The following is a 13,295-nucleotide window of genomic DNA, read 5'->3' on the forward strand; positions in this document are numbered from 1 at the left end:
TATGACCCCCCCAGTCAAAAACACTTTGTTTGAAATAGACACTCATGCTTTCTAAGGTATGATTTGGGGTCCTGTGATTTGGGGGCATGTGAGCTCAAACATGAGTGTCTATTTCAAACAAAATGTTTGCCTGTCAAAATTTGACCCCCCAGTATTAGGATGTATTAGGATGTTGATATTCATTCATCAGCCAACACTCCCCACTGACAGGTAGCCCCCCCCAGAGAGGACATATAGGGCCTTAGTCCTATTCCTCCTCCCAGCCAACACTCCCCACTGACAGGCAGTTACCCCCCCCCCCCTTTTGATTCACATCAAAAGGGCATGTGAGCTCAAACACACAATTCAACATTTTGGTTTTAAGATGTTAAGAGTTTGCAAAGACAGGCACAGGTGTTTTCCACTCTAAACCACTGTTCTGCATTTCCCACAGTTCCTAGCACTGACAGAGGAGGACCTGAACAAGTATGACTTGACCCAGGGAGCCAAGAAGAAGCTCAAGACTCAGCTGGAGCTACAGAAGTCAGTGTGTGAATAATGAGGTCTTGATGCCTCCAGTGCATGTTTCACTGTCTACAGAAGTCAGTGTGAAATGAATGAAGCCTTGATGCTTCCAGTGCATGTTTCACTATCTACAGAAGTCAGTGTGTGAATAACGAGGCCTTAATGCCTCCAGTGCATGTTTCACTGTCTACAGAAGTCAGTGTGTGAATAATGAGGCCTTGATGCCTCCAGTGCATGTTTCACTGTCTACAGAAGTCAGTGTGTGAATAATGAGGCCTTGATGCCTCCAGTGCATGTTTCACTGTCTACTGAAGTCAGTGTGTGAATAATGAGGCCTCGATGCTTCCAGTGCTAGTTTTTCCACTGTCTTTACTTCAAAAAGGCTAGAGCTCTGCAAACCAAAGCAGCTACACATGTGTGTACCGTAGTTGGAAGAATAAAGATGAAAAAAGAAAGTTTTTGTAACTGCTTTGGTGTGCGGGCTGGCTCTACCCTTTTGGAACCGCGGAGACTCTTTAGCCCAGCACCCACGGAACTATACTAAACGTTACCTAAGTTCCCTTTCACTGTCTTCACTTGTCAGGAATGTAACAGACAATAGTCTGTTGACTCTGTTTCATTATGGGATTACAAGCAGCAGCAGTTGAGCACTCACTTAAGCAATATTACACGAGAGGGTAATACTGGTATACTGTCATCACCTGCTTTGCATGCAGGAATGAGCCAATAGGCAAGTTCCATAGGCAGTGCAGAAGTGCCATTAATGACGGTAACGCACACCCTCAAGTGTAATATTGTTACACCTAAAAAAACATGTCATCTCAATTTCATTATAACTAAGATATTCAATAAAAAATCCTATGTTTTTAATGAGAGATGTAGCTAGCCATTACGACCGAAGATGTCCCAAGAAAACCGTTAGCCTAGCCACCCAACCGGCTCTGCTCTGGCAGAGCAGCGAGACTTGGCAGATCTTGGCGCAGCTGATTTTTTTGAGTGGTGCAACCACTCCTTACGGAGCAATGTGTGTGGGTGGGTGTCTGGGCACGAAAACAGCATGGTTGGGCTGCCCCCCCCCCCCCCCCAGGTTGGCAGAGGAAGTGTAGTGCCCAGGATTAAATTAGATAATTGACACTGGGTGGAAAATAATCGTGGGATAAAAACATTAAAAAAAAAGAAAACAGCATGGTTGTTTGTCACCACGCAACCTAACACACACACAAACACACACGCACGTATTAACTGTATATATGATGATTTCGGGTGTGCCAGTACAGTACAGTACAGTACAGTACAGTACAGTACAGAGGGTACAGTAGAGGGACCCCCACACGGTAACTCTGTCATTTCTCAACCGTTTCGGAGTATTGTAAAAGTAAAAAGTATTAGAAATTGGTCAATACCACTGTCAATATCAGGCTCACAGCTGGTTAAAGTAGGTAAAGTAGTAAGTAAAATATTATGTCATGTTGAACCTAAACACACGGTCAGTGTAGTAGAAAAGCAGAACATTGACACAGGCGTACTTGAGGGCGGCGTGGTGTTGAGAAACACGTGAATCAACATCAGTGTTAAATTGATCACTCCCTAGTGTGAAATTAACTCTTGTTAAGTTAAACGAACACAGGCCTTTTACTACGGAGTGTTTTGCACACGGTGGGTGGAGCCAACAACGTGGTGAGCAGAGGCTGATCATGTCTCCCCTTAACTATTAACAGGCTGTGATTATCAGCAGTGATGTTGGTGCATAATAAGGACCAGCGGTGGTCAATGGTTAACTACAGTTCTAGATGAGCTGAGGTAGATAATGTGTGTGTACTTCAGAAAGAGATAATAGAACACACACACACACACACACACGACCACATCCACTCTTATGCACGTGCACACTTTCATTCACACACTGTACTCCCACACACCTAGATTCCAGATCGGTATCTATATCCCCTGTTTCCATTCAGAGTTTCAACGCATTCCCATTTAGCAGGTGATGACGCGTGTGTGTGTGGGTGTGTGTGTGTGTGTGTGTGTGTGTGTGTGTGTGTGTGTGTGTGTGTGTACTGCACTGCACCAGCACTAGAGAGAAAGTGGAAAGTTCTTAATGGTGTCTTTCCATGAGAGCGACTAGAAGCTTGACAGTTCTGCAGCTACATCAAGGAAACCTCTACCAAAGTGTCACTGTGATTTAAGAATGATTTTTGAGAGGACAATGCCTCCCTCTGGTGGCCATAGAGTGAACCAGGTCTATTTCCAGGATTCAGGACACAAAACTTTTAGGTCACTAGTGTCAACCCATCTAGACCATATCTAGACCATATAATGGAGCCAGTAGGCTCTACTGGAGCAGAGACATTGTTGTTGTTGTTGTCAGCTATTGTTCAATGTGGCATTGGTCGCGTTGTCCGACTATTACAAACCCTAACCCTAAATCTAGCCTCTAACCTCAGTCTTAACCAGCCACGTAAGTCAGTTTCATAAAAGTAACTAAAACATAATTGCCCAGACTCTTCTTCAACAAAGATGGCGAAAGCAACCATTCTTTGTACAAAACACTGAAGTCCTTCAACCAGAAACTTAACCTCAGTCTTAACCAGCCACATGAGCCAGCTTCACAATGTTACTTTTTCGCTTCGGCGGCATCAGTCATTTCACCTCCGCTATTCCTAAGTCTTCATGAGTAACATATTGGTGATTATGGGTTGATAGCATTGGAACTTGGAAGTGGGTCAAACTCAACACTAGAATGTTGGTTGTTTGTACTGGACCCCAGCAGAAATACAGTAGATGGCTGACATCACAGCCAGTGGTGGAAAGTAACTATATGTACATTTACTTAAGTACTGTACTTAACCCATTTTGACCTGAGATCAGATTCTAAAAAAGTCTTCTACATCCTGACAGTTTTCTGAAAAAGCTCGATTTTTCAAAAATAGCAGATCTACAAGCTACGAGCTTGTAGATCTGCTATTTTTTGGTTGTTTTTAAACCAAAAGGGTTTTTTCCAGTACTTTTAACTTCTACTCAATTTCCAGTACTTTTTACTATTTGCCTCTAATCTCAGAGGCATATATTGTACTTTTACTAATATTGTACAATTATTTTAAAACTTTAGTTACTACTTACTACTAGATTATTATTACAAAACAAAACAAAAATGTTCAGTTCAAATAGCAGATCTACAAGCTCACAATGCATCGCGATGCGACACATTGTAATCTTATACCATGTGAGCTTATTATACCATCCTGTCGGATCTTTGTTGGTTTTCTGCTCTATATGTAAAGTGTCTTGAGACAAATTGTGTGATTTGACACTTTAATCAAATTGAATTGAATACCATAGATAGCATGAATCGTATTTAATTAAAAACGTGAACAAGTTAAAGTGTGTGTGTCCGTCCGTCCAGCAGGGAGATGAAGATGGAGAAGCGCTACGTAGCCTCCCAGTTCCCAGTGTCGTGTGGCGGCATCGCCCGGGTTACCCCCTCCAGTCACATGGGGCCCTTAGCACAACCCTCATCCACTTCAGGTAACCACCATCATGAGTAAAAAAAACAAAATTAATAATAATTGTAACTTGTGACCTGCTTTCATCCATGAATCATATTCTAAACAAGTTGCTGTTATTATATGAACTGTCCGAAGTCCAACCAGGGCTGGGAAACCACATCTTGAAGATCAACCGGTCGAACCTGAGGGGGTTTTTGGTCTATCGCAGTGCAATGTTAAAACCAAGCGAAAAACATGGATCCGCAGTCCAATCATGCTCAGGCTTGCAGGTTTTTGATTCTGAACTCCAACAAATCCTAACAGGGGAGTGGAGCAGTGCACAGTGAACACAGTAATGCAGGCCCACGCAGTATATCAATGGTCCAGATTATAGGAGGACATTTTGCCATCGACTGACTCGACAATTCTTCCTTCTGCCAGGTCTCGCACCAAGTTCCTACCTAGAAATGTCCCAAACCGCCCCCCCTCAGGTCCTCCACTGCTGGCCTGCTCGATGTGCCCAAAAAAAACACGGTGAAGCAGCTTTCTGCTTCCAAGTGACTGATATACAGTAACACCCCGTGGGTCTCCTCTCCACTCTGTTTTCCCATGTCCGTCTGGATGAGCGTTGAGTTGACCCAGACAAACTGTATACCTTTGAACGGGACTTGCCTCTAAACTCGACACCGTTCATCTGGTCGTGCTCGGAGGTAACATCTGGACCAGACCGTTTGATCTTCTCCTCCCACATGCGCTCTCTGTCAGGGAATAGGAAGTGGAAGGAGAAGAATGCGCGGCTGTCTGGACAGCATCGCGTGACCTGGGTCGCTGGGCGGCGTGCCGCCGTGAGATGCTCTTATATATATTTATTCAGTACATTGGGATGGGTACATTACAGTGGATGAAAGTAACTAAGTATGTTTTTGGCCATTTCATCGTCTACTCAGGCTTATGTAAACACTGCAGACGGTTTTTAAGTTACTTGATTCAGTATTTAGATATTTGATATTCATTTTAGCTGCCTCGCCCCTTTCCTATACAAACCCATTATAACTTCAAACTCCATTTTAACCATGATAGATTAATTGAAAACACCCAACCTTTTTTTCTGTTGACTGATATTTGTCCTTCTAATACGTGAGGGTGCCATGGTTTTTCATTTACTGTTTTCATTTATTTTTAATAATTCTTTTGAAAGTAAAAGCCTGTCTTTCTTCGGTATGGCAAAGAAAGTCATGTTGAAACTGGGGTTGTTTCTTTCGCTTCTTTCATGGTAACATCCAAGAAAGAAAAAGGTGGAAATCTGACGGTATTGTCTTGTTTGTATTTAGAGCCTTCATGGGACCAGTCCAATGGCGGCTCTTCTACATAGACTTCTATTGGTTTGTCCCTATTTGAAGGCTTCAAATAGGGACAACCGGGAGTTTACGGAATGCATTGGAGTCTATGGGCTCGTGCGAGTACATTAACCATGTGACCGTGCGATTAGATGGCTCTGCTTGAAATGAAGCTCTGAAGCTGCAAATCGCTGGGCGTACAGTACAGTACAGTACAGTACAGTACAGTACAGTACAGTACGCGTACTGATTAATGGTTCCAAATGACGCTGGGCGATAGGAGTGTTTTAATGAAGTGGTTAATCAGTGTTAAGCAGCACACATTCTCAAATGACACGTTTGGCAGTGACACTTGTTTTTCTTTTCTTTTTACTTTTTTTTAGAGCTGCGAGTGGATGTGGACGCCATGTCCCACCACCATCCCGCCCCTCTCCCCAGAGACCACCATCCCGCCCCTCTCCCCAGAGACCACCATCCCGCCCCTCTCCCCAGAGACAGCAGTTCGTCCTCCGGATACTCCAGCTCTCCCTGCTCACCTCGCATCCCGCTCTGCCGTGGAGACTCCGCCTTTGATCGGGCCAGAGACATCCACAGACGTGAGTCGTCGTCATCAGTGAAAACAGACATTTGTAATTGAACCCCCATTAACTTCCATTTAAATGTCTCATGTAAAAATAAGATTTTTCTTTTGTTTTCGTCAAAAAATCACATCATGAATCAGACATCCGGGAAAATACAATGAGTGCCCCCAGAACCTTAGCCATTTTAGGAATGCTCCCTCCTTACGTTTTTGCGTGGCACTAGCCCCTCCAATGTCTGGCTTTCAGAAATGATGTCATATGGCAGCTAAGTTTATGGAAAAACCCAGCACATGACTTCTTTATCCTCAGGGTTCCTCGTGCTCAGCTGGGCAAGGCAGCAAGGCTTAGTGGAACCCCCTTGTGCTAAGGCAGAATTCTCTTTAAAAATCAGTTCCCTTTCACATACATTATTGGGTCAGTTCAGGGCAATGGTTTTTAACACTTTTGTTCAAGATTTTAATGGTTTTAATTAATTTCCTTTGTGATCCATGGTCTTTTCAATTATTGTTATTTATTGATGACTCTACTATGTTGAATAGTGTTTTTATTGTCTTGTTACGTTGAAATTACCTGATCCTCAATAGGCTCTATGCACAGACAGTGCTAATAATAAAACTTGGGTAGGTCACTATGACGGCGAGTAACCGGCTGCAGCACGGCAGAAGCTCACACAGCGTCTGAGAGCTCCTACTACACTCTCAGTTCCTTTGATTCATTCACAAACTTCCGTGAGAGCGTGGGAACATGTGACGTGGTAGAAAGGCTTAAAGGCTCAGGTCAGCACACACACACTCACTGACTGACTCTCTCTCTCTCCTCTCTCAGGCCTGTCCGGGCCAGACCCGGCAGGAGGTCAGGAAAAGGACAGATCGTGTGTGGTTCTCCTGAGCTCCAGCGGTGCTCCAGGTTCCAGTCGGCCCACGGCCCAGGTCCTTCCCGTCCAGACGGACCCGGTTCCTCCACCTCCTCCACCCTGCTCCTCCCACCTTCCCTTCAGCGTCCCCCAGCAGTCTCCCTACCAGGTCCAGGCCAGCTACCCTCAGACGCTGCACTCCCCGCTCCTGAACCCGGCGCGCATCTTGACCTCCCCGCGCAAACCCCGGCCTCCTCCCCCTCCTCCTCCCCTCCTGTGCCCAGAGGATCACCGGGCCAAGGCTTCGGGTTCCGGCCTGCCTGGCGGCGGTCCTGGTCCGGCTTTCGCTACAGGCGTAGGAGGAGTTGGGCAGCAGGGCCAGACGGTCACTGCGGTGAGGCTGGAGAAGCTTTTCCACGGGCTGAGCTTGGACCACCCTTCTCCTTCTGCCCTCCAGGACTCGTTTCGCGTGGGCCTGGCGGGGGGCGCCGTGGGTCTGATGGTGGAGACCAGCTGTGCTCTCACCTCCACCTCCAACAGCCACCATCACGTCTCTCATCCTCCTCTTCACTTCCACCTCTCTTCTTCTTCTTCTTCGTCGTCCCTCTCTCCGTCCGGGTACTACTCCTGTCCCTCCATGTCCTCCTCCTTCCCTTCCTCCTCCTCCTCCTCCCCTTCCTCCTTCTCTTTCCCTTCCTTCCCTTCCTTCTCCTCCTCCTCCTCGGCAAAGTCCGCCTCTCTGTCCGGGAACTGCGGGACCAGCGTCGGCGGCTTTGTCCCCATGGCAGCTGGAAGCAGCGTTCCCATGGCGGCGGTTCCCGGCAACAGTTACTGCCCGCCCCCGCCTGCCTCCAGCCCGTCTCATCTCCTCTCCTCCTCCTCGTCTTCGTCCTCGCTGGAGAGCCACGGCGCCGGCGGCCACGGCTCCTCGGGAAGCCACGCGGCGGCGGCGTCTTCCTCCGTGTGCGTCTGCAGCTCGTGCGGTTGCCGCGGGAACTGCGGAGCGTACGGGGCTTTCCCCGGGTACACTACCGCTGCGGCGGCGGCGGCCGGGTACCTGCAGCCGTTCGGCTCGGCCGGCCCCTCCCTCTTCACCCTGGGTCCACTGCTCCACCTCAGCCCGCTGATCGCCACCTCCAGTTCCGCCGCCTACCCGCTGGTGGCGCCGCCGCCCCTCTACCACCACCACCACGGCCCCCCGGCGGTGGCACACGACCAGCAGCACGGCTTCACCGCAGGCCTCTACCATCATCAGCCCCACGGCATGATGGGAAATGGAGGCCAGAAGCAGCGGGCGGCAGCAGGGAACCTGTCCTGTTATAACTGCGGTGCCAGCGGACACAGGGCTCAGGACTGCAAACAGCCTGCTATGGATTCCACACAGCAAGGTGAGACCACGGGCGGCTGAATTAGGGATGTCAATTGTCTTAATTAATTAATTGATAACCGAAAGAATACAAAAGGCATAATATATTCCTTGATCAAGTATCATTTGACCATTTAGATTCAGGGCCAGGCAATGGAGTCTTTGTATGAGGAATCTTGTCTGTCACATCACATGCAAGAGCAGAGACGTTTAAGTGGTTACCAAGGTGGGGGGACTTATTTTTAACCGGCCCACATGTGCGTTCCTATAGGCCACGCGCACAAGATAGCATTACATTCACAGAAAACCGCACAATGATAGAACCGCAGAATTTTCAATTGATTAACTGTTACGTTTATTTGAAGAATTTCTTAACGATTGATTAATCAATTAAAGATTATAACATCCGTAGGCTGAATAAATTACATTTCATACTGTAGATTAGAGCAAGAGTTGATTTTGACGGCGTTTTAGTCATAGTCTTTTGAATACAATTCCATTTAGTTTTAGTCATATTAGTCGTCATTTTAGTCAGTGTCTCGTCTAATCTAGTTTTAGTTGACTAAAGATCGGTGAACCAATATGATCACCGCTGTGATTCCGGCGGCAGCCGCCCTTCTATACCTGAACGGTATACGGTGGCCGGACCGGGCCACTCTACGGTGGCCGGACCGGGCCACTCTACGGTGGACGGGCCAGGCCACTCCACACTAACTCTAACCACTAACCCTGAGCCACTGCCGCCCCTATAAAATGTATTTTAGTGCTACTTCTCCACTAGTCCCTCCCCCCCCCTAACATTTAGTCTAGTTTTTATTTGTAGACGAAATTGTCAGTATATTTAGTCTTCATTTTAGTCATCAAGGCTCAGTTTTTATTTTTTCGTTTTCGTCATAGTTTTAGTCGACGGTCACGGAATGAACACTGCTGTAGTGTAGAGCACCCACACAAGAACCGCCTCATAATAATGTCTTTCTGTCCTTGTTGTATTTGACAGGGATGTTTCGACTGAAGTACACGCCTCATCCTGACAGCCAGGACTCTGGGGAGTAACCATGGCAACCTCTCTCTCTCTCTCTCTCTCTCTCTCTCTCTCTCTGCCACCCTCCACCAACCACGTGGCACATCTGCACCTTATCTTTGTAGTCCTGAAGATGCCACTCAGCCACGATAGAAGGAATAGAACAAGGGCACCCGCTGGCACGACCTTAGCGTTCTGATCGTGTCCAGAGAATGTTGATTTTAAAAGGAAAAGTGCCTTCTGTCCGTTTCCAAGTCATCAGCACCGTCAAAGAGTAGCGTTTGGACAGCAGCGGTTTGCGTGAATCCGACTACACGGAAGAACAACCGAGAAGAGGCAGAGTGTGGAATGAAGGGTACAGATCCAATCAGTGGTGTGGAGGCAACACCTTATCTTACTTTCCCCAAACCCTTTAAATTCTGACAAGGTGAAGAGATCAAAGCATTTCCTGTGTCCTGCAGTTGGCATGAACCCTAGCGTCCCTATTCTGTGGCGAACATTTGGCAAAAAGATTGCAGATCTACAAGCCTGGCCACAATGCGTTGCGAGTCGATGCGTTGTGAGCTAGTTAGATGGGCTGTTTTTGTGTAGAGGGAAATGGGAGCGGACCTACAGCAGTATGGAGATCTGGACAACCCCGGTGAACTAAGTATGCTGGGGGTGGTTAAACCTACTAAATATTCATAGTACTCCAGTTTAGTCTTTGGTGGTCACCTTATCAACTAAAACTGGAGTATTTAGGGTGCCAGTATTCCGTATACTATATATATATATATTCCGGAGTGTAGAGGGACTCCACCAGTGATGTGAAGCATCTCTTCATCTCTTCACTTAGCGCCAAAGCTGGATCTCTGTCTCGTCCATTAAACAAACACAACCACAAACTGATCTTCTTGTAAGTGGCACAAGGCTGTGTTTCGACTAACATGCAGACTAAATAATGTTTATTGGAATCAGATTGGGTTTTTTTTATCAAGCCTGAACAACACAAATCCACATGGAAACAGATTATTGCGAACCAGATTTGAACCACATTCCTAGGTGGTTTTATAAGCACTCGTAGACCGAAAGCCTGGTTTATACTTCGTTGTACGATAGCGTCACTCATCTGTGTCACTTGTTGGACACTGTACGTGTTTTCTGATTTTTAGCTGCGTTTTTCCGTCGGTTTTCCGAATAACGCGTCCAGTGTGCAACTACCTTTAGGATCAGATTTGAGAAGCAAATCAGATTTGTCTGCACTCTGAACAAAGCCTAAGAATAAATGGAAGGGAGGTTTATTGGTGTATTGCAATAGAATTGCAATATGTTTGTTTTGGAAGTGAACGTTGCTTCACTTTGTATGTGTATATCAAAAAGCCATCTTGAGCTCAGCTGCAAAAATTACTGTTTTGAGAACATTGATAGGATAACAAGTGATAATAATTCTATCCGTTGATTTTTAAACTTTATTGTCCCATCACAGCTTTACGGGTGTAAAAAGTGGCCGACATTCTTTGTCGTATGAGCTCCTGTCATTTGCCGTTTTCAGGAATGGGAAATCAAATAATGGAGATAAAGGTAGAGATCGGACTGGATAATTTGTTCTCAAACTAGAGACACTGAGTGTGTTTACATGCATCAGCATCACAATAACTCATATTCAGGATGCCAAAGTATTCCGTTATAATGTTAAGCTGCACTCCATACGTGCAGTTATAGTTTCTTCTCTATTCCCAGCTACTATTTTAGAATCTGTATACGGGGGAAGTGTGCCAGACCATTTGTTGTCCTAGTTGCATCTTCAAAGCATTTTTGTTACGATATATCAGTGATGGAAAGTAACCAAGTAGATTTACTGTACTAAAGTACAAATTGTGAGATATTTGTACTTTACTTGAGTAATTCCAACTTCCAATACTTTTACTTAGACTTCTTGGATCCAAATATTGTACCACAATATTTTCATGCCAATACTTTTGTACTTTTACTCAAGTGAATTTACTTTTACTTACGTAACAGAGTATTTCTGCATTGCAGTATTGATGCCTTTACTTATAAAACATTTCAGTACTTTTTCCACCACTGCCAGATAAGAACGTCTGCAACATCTCAACCATGAGCGATATACACAAGTAATAATTGACAATTTTAGTGTCACACATTTTGTCGTGAACTACCTGACAAAGCAATATGGTCCTGTACTTTTAAGAGTCCATTATGTGTGGCTTTGGCTTAGTTGAGAATTTAATTTATGAGTAAAAAATAGAACTGTAAACCTACGATGATGCCTTCTAGTTTACACAAATAGATTAATTGAATTGGCTAATTGAATGACAGGGTAGCTGGAATTACTCTTCACATAGTCATGCACGCAGGCGCGCGCTCGCTCGCGCACTCGCACGCGCGCACACACACACACACACACACACACACACACACACACACACACACACACACACACACACACACACACACACACACACACACAGGTGGGCTAACAGCCTTTTGGTTATTGATTAGTCTCTCTACCTCTAGGTCAACCTGAAGGCATGATGGCTGCTGGTGCCCATTACTGCTTTTCAATAAACATCAATGGCCATCACATGAAGTGTCATCAGGATGATGCACAATTTATACCTGGCAAGTGGGCATTCACCTCCACGTTTGACCTTTTTAGGTATACTACTCATCAACAACAAAACATGTAATGTAATCTTAATGTTGGTGTATGAATGTTGAATTGCCTGGAAGTGATTCAAAAAAGGTTGTCTTTAGGAAAGGTTGGGGCAATTTATTTTGTAATAACGAATGTGTAGTAGGGTCTATGCAAGGCTGACATTTCTGAACTTGTTTTTTGAGTGTCCAGTGGCCAGTGAAGCACTTGAATCACCTTAATGAACAAGATTTCAGACATGGATGAACACTATTATGGTGTTAATGAGATAAGGGAGATAAAATGGGAATTATGGATTTATTTGAGAAATGGAATTATTAAAGACAGATGGAGTAAGAAAAAAAAGATTAAGAAGAGAAGAAAGAAACGCAACTACCTGGCAGAATTGTTGAAGAAGTTACCCGGTAGGGTAACTTCCGGTTGGACTTTTACTAGAGCTTTTTTCTGGGCAGGCACCAGTCTTTTGAAAGACACAAGGACATAGCTTCGTCCTTAAGATGGCCTTCTAGCTGTATATCCCTGGAGGATGCAGCACTGTCTTGGACATGATGTGATGTTTATTTAAAATGGTAACAATCACAACTTATTCAAGTGAAAACCGTATAAGGTTTATTCTACTACTGCATTATAGAAGCAGAAATCTGAATTTTAAAAAAAACAGCTGTTCATCTAATCCTGCTATAGTGTTGAGTTCTGCTAGTAGTAATAGCCTACATGGTTTGCATTTCACCTTAAAAAAAACGTGCAATATACTATGTTGTAAATCTTTGATATACTAAGCAATTTCTATGTTTGAAAAATTCAAACGCCTGAGGAGCTGACATTCTTGATGAATGTGAGAGGCTGGAAACACAGTAATTTCCAGTTCCTTTAAAGTCTTCTCTGCATTTTCTTATACAGTATAGCCTATTATCAGTTACAGTGGTCTCTAAGTCTCCGAGATAAAAGCACTGCCAAATTTTGAAAAGGTGAATTTCTACGGTGTGTTAAAGAAATAAAATAAAGGTTCACAGAAGAGATTGAAATGAAAGCGTTTACAGCAGGTACGAGGAGGCCTTTTAATGATTACATTGTAAAAAAGACAACGGTTTCAAATAAAATGTTCTTTGTGATTTTTTTTTGTTTTGCATGTGAATTCGATCGAGACTGAATTCAAAAGTTACAATGCTGCAGCATGCATGTTGCTTCATATTTAGTAGGCTATATTATATTATATATATATATTTTGCAATATTTTGTGTGCAACCGTTTGCAGCTAATTTGATCTTGAAAATGATCCTGTTTATTTTTAAGTTCAAATCTCGTATCACTTTGTGTGTTTAAGATGATTGTTTGATGATTGTTTAATATTTTGCATCAAAATATTGAGAGATTAAAAGAAATTGAATAGTTTTCCTTCCCAGTGGATGTGGGCTCTCTCTCTCTCTCTCTCTCTCTCTCTCTCTCAAATGCAGTGGTCACGGTTCTCGGCTTAGGATGTAGCCTGGTT

The 13,295-nt window shown here is 44.6% G+C and overlaps 1 protein-coding gene across 2 annotated transcripts in view; it reads left to right on the top strand.

The window, feature by feature from the left end:
• zcchc14 (zinc finger, CCHC domain containing 14) overlaps positions 1–13,198 on the top strand; it is a 43,476-nt gene extending 30,278 nt beyond the window's left edge. The window contains exons 11-15 of one of the 2 annotated variants that reach the window (XM_080761587.1): positions 434–522; positions 3,911–4,032; positions 5,713–5,925; positions 6,736–8,151; positions 9,127–13,198. In XM_080761587.1, the coding sequence (XP_080617713.1) occupies positions 434–522; positions 3,911–4,032; positions 5,713–5,925; positions 6,736–8,151; positions 9,127–9,182 (1,896 nt within the window). In that variant the 3' untranslated portion in view covers positions 9,183–13,198. The remainder of the gene's footprint in view (positions 1–433; positions 523–3,910; positions 4,033–5,712; positions 5,926–6,735; positions 8,152–9,126) is intronic. The other variant, XM_080761588.1, reaches the window with a different exon arrangement.
• The last annotated feature ends 97 nt before the right edge of the window (positions 13,199–13,295 follow it).

This window comes from Protomyctophum bolini, assembly GCF_963924005.1.
Source record: "Protomyctophum bolini genome assembly, chromosome: 4".
NCBI classification, from domain to species: Eukaryota; Metazoa; Chordata; class Actinopteri; order Myctophiformes; family Myctophidae; genus Protomyctophum; species Protomyctophum bolini.